The following is a 9,493-nucleotide window of genomic DNA, read 5'->3' on the forward strand; positions in this document are numbered from 1 at the left end:
GTGCTTCAGTGAAGGGCCCTGCACCGAGGAGATCGTCCTGAATGACCCAGGCAGGCCCTAAATCCTTACAGGAGAAAGCAGAAGACTCGAGGTGCAAGAGAAGACGGAGAGAAGGGTGAGGGACGACAGGCAGAAGCAGGAGGCGGCCACAACCCAAGGGATGCCGGAGGCACCAGAGACTGGAGGAGGCCAGGAAGGTCCTCCCTGGGAGCCTGCAGGGGAGCGCGGCCCCACCTACACCCTGACCTCGGACTTCTGGCCTCCAGGACTTCGAGAGAATGAGCGTGTGGCGTTTTCACTGGCCGGTGCACAGCAGCCGGCCCCAGCAGCCGCAGGAAACACCCTGCCAAGTCACGGTGTGCCAGACACCCGGGGCACCTGGCGCTCCAGGAGGGTGAGGGCAGCCCAGCTGTCAGCAAAGCCTTCCCGACAAGGAGTCACCTTTGCCTGGGTTTGGCTGCCCGGGGGCCACCACCAGGGAAAAAGGACCACAGCAGCCGGGGCACCATGCTCTCCGCCCACAGGCACTGTGCCACAGCCTGGTCTCAAAGATCTCACTGGCTCTCCTGGTGCTGCAGGGGAAGGAGGGACATGCCCTGCCAAGGTCCCGCAGCCAGGGAGGGACGGAAAGACCTCGGGCCTTGCCGTGGGGCACATGAATCCTCGGGGAATACATCCTCTGTATTCCTCGGTTCTGGTCGGCTGGTCCCCGGTGGGAAAGACCCCAGACTCAGAGCAGCTGCCCTAAAGTGGGCAGACGGGGTCACGTCAGGGAGGAGTGAGGCCAGGTTACCACGGCTGAAGCTCTGGTCAGACGTCTCCCTGGGCCCGAGGGACCAAGCTGGGGACATTTCAGCAACTTGCCCCCACCCCCCAAGCCCTTCCTGCCATCCAGTCTCTCCAGGGCCAGCAGCTCAGTCACAGCCAAGGGTCACAATGGAGCCCCAGGTCAGCAGCCCCTCCCTGGAGCTGCAGGCCCCCAACATGGCCGGCTGTCTCTGGAATCTCCACCCACTACGCATGTCCGCCTTGCTCCCCAGTGGGAGGGCACCCTGTGAGCACAGCAGAACCTGGGGGAGAGGGAGCGGGAGCCCTGAGAAGCCCGGCTGAGCCCCTTCCGCCGTCTTGGGAGTGACCATGTGCAGGTGTGTGCGGAACACAGGTCCAGCAATCGGGGAGAAGAAGCTGACGGCAGAGTAGTCCTGGAGGATGCAGTTGAGGTGAGCAAATGGGCCTCCCCACACAGACTTGGGGCCCCACCTTGCAGCCACCCTAGCCCTGGAATCCCCCAGGGTCCCTGGTTTCTGCCATCAAGCCTGGCTCCTCCTGGAGCCTCACCCACAGGGTCTGATCTGCACTGGGAGCTCAGAAGGCAGGTGTGAGGAGCCTGCTCCCATCTGCGGGGGTGGAGACCCCGGAATCCACACCCAAAGGCTGCTGGGAGCACATAAGGGGGTGGGAGGGGAAGGCAGGAAGAGGAGTCCTGAGGGCAGCTCTGAGGCTGGGGTGGGTACCCTCCGCCACCTCCACCTCCGCCAGGCCACTGTGCTGCCCTGAAGCTGGCCCCAGAGAGGTGCTGGTGCATGGGTACACAGGTGTGCATGCACACACATGGGGCTGCAGGAGCAGGAGGAGGAAGGAGCCCCAGCCCAGACTCGGCCCAGCCCTGGGGAGTATGAGGCAGTGAAGGGACGCCCGCATTCCTGCCGGCTCTGACCCCTCTGCAGGCCCTGACTCCTCTGCCAGCTCTGACCTCCCTGCCGGCCCGACCCCTCTGCATGGGCCCAGACTAGCCAGCTCTCGGCTGGGCTGGGCAGCTGAGGCAGCCTCCTTTGTCCCTTTGTGCTGGGCGAGTGGAAAGGACAAAAGCTGTTCTCCCGGCTGGCTAGCTGCTGCCGCCGGAGATGTCTCCAGGAGCCCTTCCTCCCTCTGCCTCCAATGTGCGCCTGTTACACAACAGACCTAAGAATAATCCGCAGGGCGGTCGGAGTGGAGCTGCCCCGCCTCCTGGGACCCCTGCAGCTGGGGGGAGGGAGGGGCTCGAGGCACACAGCTCCTGCTTCTGCCTGGGGCCCCAGTCTGTCAAGGGCCACCCCACCCCCAGCCCCGAGAGACCTGGCTACAGGGTCCTAACTCCAGCCTAAATCCCCCAACTCGCAGGCAGGGCTGAGCCACAAGTTGTGAATAGGGGGGCGAGTGGCAGTGGGACCCCAGAATCCAGAACCACTTGTGCCCAGGGGCCCTTGGAGACAAGAGTCCCAGCTGGGCCTGTGACAGCCCCAGAGCGGGCAGCAGCGGGGAAGCTGGGCCTTCAGTGGGTGCGCTGATGTCCAAGCCCCCAGTGGCTACCCCTTCCTGGCAGCCAGGGGCAGCACCCAGGCTAGGTCTGAGGCAGACGGGCCTGTGACAGCCCCAGAGCGGGCAGCAGCGGGGAAGCTGGGCCTTCAGTGGGTGCGCTGATGTCCAAGCCCCCAGTGGCCACCCCTTCCTGGCAGCCAGGGGCAGCACCCAGGCTAGGTCTGAGGCAGACAGGGAAGCAGGACAGGGGTGGGAAGGCCGGCCAGGCAGCAGGAGGGACCCACTGGGCTGGTCCTCAGCCCCCCTCCCGTCAGCGTGCCCATCACTGGAGCAGGTGGCCGGCAGCTCGTGGGGCTCTGGCATGGGGCTCGGGCCAGGCTCCCTCCGTTCCCGGACAGACGGCACTGTGGGTGCGACAGTTAGCAGCTAATGAAGTGGTCCTATTAGGCGCACTAATAGGACAGAGTAACAGAAGATATGCAAATTGGTCCGAAGCTCTTCATGTGTTGTGGACATTAAAAATTAAAATCCAATTACAACTCGTATTGTCAGACCTGGCTGCTGCGGCTTCCGGCAATCCGTGTGTGCGGTGCGGATTATGTAACCTGAACTCCGGCAGTGGGAGTGAGGGCCTCGGGAACTGGGCTGCCGGGCCCCCACCACCACCTAGGAGGGTCTGTAGGGGGTCTCTCCTGACCACCAGCTCCTCTGCCCCCCACCCCGGGCGGGGTCCCTACCTGGTCACCCGCAGGAGGGGCCGCTGCCAACCTGTCCCCACCCTCCCCCATGCCCCCAGCTGTTTCCCACTCACAGCCAGCTCTGCCAGAGGCTGGACATCAGGCCTGACCCCAGCCTCAGGCTCAGGGATTTGAGGCCAAGACCAACAGACTGAGCCCCGAGCCCCGTGTCTTCCACACACTGTCCAGCTGACACTCCCACCAGTTCCCCGGCCACTGCCCAGGCCGATTCCAGCCTCTTTTCTCACTGCCCTGGGTTCCCTGGGGACATGCCAAGCAGGCGCCAGTCTCCCTCCCTGCCTCATCCAGACGAGGCTGAAAGCTCAGCTCTCACCTCCCAGAGGGCAGGGCCATCAGGCGGTCAGCCTCCGGGAAGGGGCCTGTGGGGACCCTCAGCACAGCCACAGGCACCCACTTGCCCAGTGCACACCTGCCTCCCTCATCCTTTCCAGACCCCAGACCCTCCCCTAGGGCGGTGCAGAGAATGTGGCTCTGGCTTAAGTGCAGAGGGAACGTTGTGGGGGCCAATATAGAGCCGACTTCTCCCATCAGCCCAGGGTCCTAGGGGAGACCAACAGGCTGGCTGTGTCCCCACCAACCAAGCAGGAGGTAGGACAGTGGCCTCTCCCTCTGACTTGCCCCTCCCTGGCCTCCCATGGTGCCTGAATCCTCTCTGAGGCTGCACCTCGCTGAAGGAGTCTCTGGGATCAGACACCCAGGCAGGCAGACACCATGGGCTCCCCAAAACAGGGGTGTTGGGCACCGTGACCCCACCTCACCAGACCAAAGTGTCAGGGGAGGAAGAGGATGCGGATCGGGTCCATTCTCATGGAGGGAGAAGGCCATGGGGGAAGGGCAGTCCCAGTGGTCTCAGGGGTCACAGTGGGGATCAGTGGCCACCTTGGCTGCCTCCAGTGTCACCAGACAGTGTGGGAGGCGGGGAGTGGAGGGGAGGGGAAGCCGCTTATCTCCTTGGCAAATTCCTCCACCCGCTCCAGCAGAGCCCATCACCCCTAAAGAACAGTCTGTAGCTCTCTGCCGCAGGTCCAGAGTCCAGGAGGCTCCTCAGCAGTGGACACTCAGACACTTCCCCCTCCCGTGTCCTACAGACCACCCCGCAGGGCCGCCCCAGGGCCTCCTGAGCTCCCGCCTGCCTGGGCAGTGCCTGCTGCACCCCACCTGCTAGTGCCGGGAGAGGCCGGCTCCCCCCAGACGCGCACCTGCAGCCCAGGCAGATGTGCCCATGCGGCAAGTCCACGCAGCACCTCCCGGACCGACACAGGGTGCCCTGCGGCACCATCCGGCAGGGGTCAGAGGTGTCCGGCCGGGGCTCAGCACGGATCATTCTCAGCATGGTCACAACCCCAGTGCGGCCTCCGCGGAAGCCCGGGGAGGAAAGTTTTTAGAGGGGCGGCCCCCGGATCCCTCACCCGTCACCTCAGGCCGCCCGGAGAGCTCAAGACGGCTCCGCCCGTCCCGCCCACAGTCCCGCACCCGCACCCGCACCCGTGCCCGTGCCACCGCGATCCGAGCCTCCGCTCCCGGGTCTGAGGCCCAGGCAGCTCGGCTCGGACCCGCACCAGGGCTGCGGCGCCCCCGCGCGTCCACCCGCGCATCCCGGTTGGCGGCGGCGCAGCGGCAGGAGCGGCACCTACTGTGCTTCTGCGGGGCGGCTCCCGCGTCCATTGTCTCCGTGGCGGCGGCAGCGAGGGCGGCGGGGGCGGGGGCGGGGGCTGCGGACCGGGGGGCGCAGTCAGCGGCCGGGCTCTGACTCGGGCTGGGACGCCGGCTCCCGCGGCATCGCCCCGCCGACTCGGGCGGCCCGCGGCGGGCTGTGCGCGGTGACACTGCGCCCCGTGGAGGCGCCGCGCGAGGAGCGCGCTGTCACTCGTGCCGCCCGCACCACACCCCCTGCCCGCCCCGCGCCGGGAGGGGGCCGGGGGCGCGGGCTCCGCCACAGGCACCGGGCGGGGGGCAGATCAGGCGCAACCGGGAGAGCGCGGCGCGCAGAACAGGTGGGGCGCTGGGCGCACGGCGGGACCAGCCGGCCCGCCCCGCGCCCGCCGCAGCCAAAGTACTTTCTCCGCAAAGATGCTCCCTCGGCCTTCGGCTTCTCCCACCTCCCCCTCCGCCTCCCTCCGGCTCCCCGTGACCCCAGCCGGCTGGACCGGGAAGGGGGCGGGGCCGAGAGCGCTTCCCATCTCCAGGCTGGGCGTTTGCCCAGGCGCCGGGAGAAGCCAAGACAGGGGCCTCGGCGACATTACTCCCCACCCCCCACCACATCACCCTGGTGTTCGAGGACTGGGGATTGGGCCACCCCTCCCCCAACTAAGATGTCAGGGGCACGTGCAGACCCTTGCAGAAGTGCCTAGCACTGCTGAGGAGGGGGTACAGCCCAGCCCCAAGAGGGTGGGAGGGCACCCTTAGCTCCCATCGGGCGGCCATCCACCCACCTCTGGTGGGAGGGAGCTTGGTGCTGCATCCTGTGCCCCGGGGACAACCAGGAAGACCCTTCCCCTGGTCAGGTCCCTAGCCCCACACCAGCCACCCCTTCCACTGTTCCAGACCCTGGAGGCCCAAAGTCGCCACACAGACAGGACCTAGACCCCGAGGACCCTCCCTGCCCACCAGGTTTCTCTGCTTCCAGGCACTTCCTCCTTTCCTGGCTCTGCTGCAGGCAGCCATGAAGGAGGAGGGGGGGGACATGTCAAGAGAGACTGCCCAGCTCTCACCTGTGTCCAGAGAGGCCTCAACTCCCCCAGGCCTGCCTTGGCCACAGAGCGAAGAGGCAGAACTTGGCAGACTCTGGAATAAGAAGGGCTCCTGCGCTCAGAGCCCCCCAGTTTACCCACAAGGCCAGCCTCTGGCCTTAGAGGGAAGCCACAGCGTTCACCCTAGGGCAGCCCCGTGCACCCACACCATGCTGCTTCTGCACCCAAGGGTCCCTGGACTTTGTTCTCTGGGTCTGATATGAGTGGTTCAGACCGGGAGGGGGTCCTCGCCAGAGCTGAAAAAGGGGCACAGGCCACTAAGGACACACACATCCCTGGGCCCGCCAGCTCCGCCTGCCAGGGACACGAAAGGCTGAGTCTTAAGATGAGGCCCAAGATGGGCACCAAGCTGGGAACCAGGGAGGAGGCCAGGGGCGGGGTAGGGGTGCGTGGGGGCATGTCACTCGGGACCCGTGTTGCCAGAGTTTCTATTTTGCTCTCCAAAGCAGACCCTGCCCACCATCTGGCCCTGGCATAGTGACTGAAGAGGAGACAGAAGACACAGGTGCACGTCATGGTTCCCCACAGATTCACGAGGGGCCTCAGTCTCCCCTCCAGGCCTCAGTCCCCAGGAATAGACTTGCTGGTGTCTATGGTTCTTTCCCGATTGCTGCAGCCCAGGTGGTTTCTGACTCCCCCAAGCAGTCTATTGCTTGGCTGTGCCCCAGAGCCTGGGCGTGGTCAGGATTCCTCCTGGTGCAAAGCTCACCGCGGAGAGACTGCGTCCTGCCGCCTGCAGGGCCAGCTCCGCTCCCGAGGCTTTCTGCTTTCCAGGAGCACCAGGCAGTGCCATCTCCACACAGCCCTGGAGACTCTGTGCCGGGTGTGTGTTCCCGGATGTTTCATCTGGCTGAGGCTGGGGAGGGTCCTGCGGCCTCTGCCCAGGGCCATGAGCCTGCAGTGAAGCCTCCATCACTACCGTGAGGGGCTGACAGAGCCCTGTGCCCTGAGGTGTAGCTGCCTTAATGGGGGCTGTGGATGGAAGGCGAAGAGAGCTGCTCCTCCCCCGGCGAACCCTGCCGCAGCTCCAGAGCTTCCTCTCGAAGGAAAGGCTAGTTCCGGGCTCCCCTGGCCACACCGGCACACAGGACTCCTGGACTCCACCCTGGCTTCCTCTCCCGGGGTGCTGGCTCCCGCAGCTTCTCTGCTCACCCCTACACCAGGGACCCAATGCCCAGGCCAGGGCAGAGCTGCTGCTCCTCCCTCTCCTCCCCAGGAGGAAACCCCGCCGTGACAGCACCAGCTGGTCTGGGATCCCAAAGTGAGAGTGGACTCAGCAGATGAGTGGAGGATGGACGTGCCAGTCGACGCTCAGAAACGTGCAGGAGGAATAAATGAGGTGTGGGTGAATGAATGAGTACCCACAGAGCTCTGTGCTGTGAATGAACGTGCCCAGGCTCCTGCCCACCCCCATGCCCCCACGCTCAGCCCCTCCCAGCGCAGGCCCAGGAGCTGGCAGAAGCCAAGCCCAGGCCGGATGGGATGCCTGCGTGGAGCTGGGAGTTGCTCTGGGACCACACCTGTGGTGCCAGCACCTCTTGGCTCCTGAGGCTTCATTCACAGCAGGGGCCGGGCAGCAGGGGCTGGCAGCGGGGCTCTCTCCTATGCTTTTCCCATTCCCCGGCCCTCTAAGGGCTTGTCTCAGACTAAAGCCTGAGCACCCTCTTCACTGCCTGGCTTAGAGACGCCCGGGAGCTGGGTGCAGTCAGGATGGGAACCCACCCCCTCCACTTCCTGGGCACCTGGAGCGGGCAGTGCCCTCTGAACCATGCCCATCTGCACCCCCTTTCCCGGACAGCATGGGCAGTTTCCTGGGGGCAGGACCACCCGGGCACAGCCAGATCTCAGCAGTTGTGGAGCTCAGTGGCCTCAGATGAAGCCCCAGGAGGAAAGACCCACAGCCTTCGGTCCCCAGGGGGATGTGGCCAAGCACCAGGGACCCAGGGACAGAGGCAGAGAGATGAAACCAACAGTAATGAGACAGAAGCCTGGCCTCCTGCACGAAGCCAAAACTGAAATGCAAATTGGAAACCATGAAAGAAATCTCCATCCTGAGCCAGAGGCTCCAAGAATCCCTGGTCGGAGCACGCAAGATCCCTGGGCAGGTTGGGCAGGGCCAGTGACAGACGTGGAGAGAGGCTGCCTGCTCACGGCAGGCTGTGTGGAGGCACCCACCATCATGCTGGGTGCTCCTGGGGCCAACGCCAGCAACCAGGGCACACCGCCTGCCCCCCACCCGAGAGCCTCCCCAGCTCCAGCCCTCCCAGCCAGTCTTCCTTCCCAGGCTCTCCCAGATGGGCCACTTCCTGGACCATACCCACAGACCCCATCTGGCCTGCAGGCCTCACTCCAATACACCCACCCCTGCGGCTGGACCACAGGCTACATCAGCCCACTCAGCCTGGCACCCAGGGCCCTGTGGACAGGCTGCAGCTGCCTTCTCTATCCTGTTTACCTTCCCTCACAGACACTCCCCCAGGCCTGACTCCCCCTGCTCCACAGGCCCCCTGCTCACCCCTGCCTGGTTTCCAAGGTCAGGAGCAGGGCACCTCCTCTGGGAAGCCTCCCTGGTTGCCTTGTCCCCCACAGTGTCCCGACGACCTTGCCCTGATTTTGAGTCTGCCCTTCACATTAAGATCGTGAGGCCCCTGCAGGCAGGGAGCTGCGTGCCCACTGCCCTCGAACACTCCGGCAGGCCTGGTGTCTCTGAGGCAATGCCTTTCCTCAGTGGAGAAGAATCCAGCCTGACTCTGACGGCCCCTCCCCACAGACCCCGGGACTCTCCCCCGCGGGCAGCAGTATCAGCTCCAGGTGAACAGATGGCTCCAGGCCAGAGACCTGGGCGGGAGGTCTCAGAGGCCTTACTGCAGCCTGAGGTCACCACGGAGGACAGACAGGCCGGAGAGGCACAGCTGAGCACTACAGAGAGAGCAAGTGCACGCAACCCAATCAATGGGCCTAATTAGGTAAACGTGCAATCCTCAGAGGCTAAATTTAGAAAGTATGTGTTTCATTTTCCACCAGCATCTGGTCTGAAGACATCCGGTTCTCAATCAGAACTCAAGACAACGAACGGGTAGGATCGGATCAGCTGGCCCTGGCTCAGCTTCCCATGAACAAGGCCCAGAGCCGTTGTCAGGGACCAGGTCTGGCCAGCACTGGGGTGGGTGGGAGCCCACAGGGCATGCCCAGGCCCTGACAGGGAAGGGCTGAGCCTCCTGCCCTGAGACCCCCAGGCACTTTGCTGCATGGGCTGGCTGGTGCCAACAAGAAGAGTGAGGACACCCTCTGGGGGCCAAAGGTCTTTATGGGCACTGCCTGCCCTTAGGAATCATTGAGGCCTGGCACATGTTTTTCTCTGAGGGGGAAACTGAGGCACAAAGAGAGAAAGGCACCTGCCCAGGGTCCCCAAAGACTTGGTATCCTGCCTTGAAACAGCCTCTCTCATTGGCAAGGAAGATAATTCCATCCAGGTCTAGCAAGACAGGGACCCTGGGAGCTGGGTCAGGGCTGGGAGGGCATAGTCAAAGCCACTTCTACTCGGAGCCACCCATGTGGCCAGAGCCGGACTCCATCGGCCCGCCCAGATCCCTGGGCAGGGCAGCCCACGCCGGCGGAGGCGGGCAAAACACTCAATGCTGCCGCGAACTGCCCGGGATCCCCCTGCACACGCTGCGCCCCCGGAGG

At 64.7% G+C, this 9,493-nt stretch overlaps 1 protein-coding gene across 1 annotated transcript in view; it reads right to left on the reverse strand.

The window, feature by feature from the left end:
* PLCH2 (phospholipase C eta 2) overlaps positions 1-4,886 on the reverse strand; it is a 61,290-nt gene extending 56,404 nt beyond the window's left edge. Inside the window, exon 1 of the mRNA XM_045388184.2 lies at positions 4,691-4,886. Coding sequence (XP_045244119.2) covers positions 4,691-4,721 — 31 coding nt within the window. The 5' untranslated portion in view covers positions 4,722-4,886. The remainder of the gene's footprint in view (positions 1-4,690) is intronic.
* Positions 4,887-9,493: the final 4,607 nt, after the last annotated feature.

This window comes from Macaca fascicularis, chromosome 1 (genome assembly GCF_037993035.2).
Source record: "Macaca fascicularis isolate 582-1 chromosome 1, T2T-MFA8v1.1".
Classification (NCBI taxonomy): domain Eukaryota; kingdom Metazoa; phylum Chordata; class Mammalia; order Primates; family Cercopithecidae; genus Macaca; species Macaca fascicularis.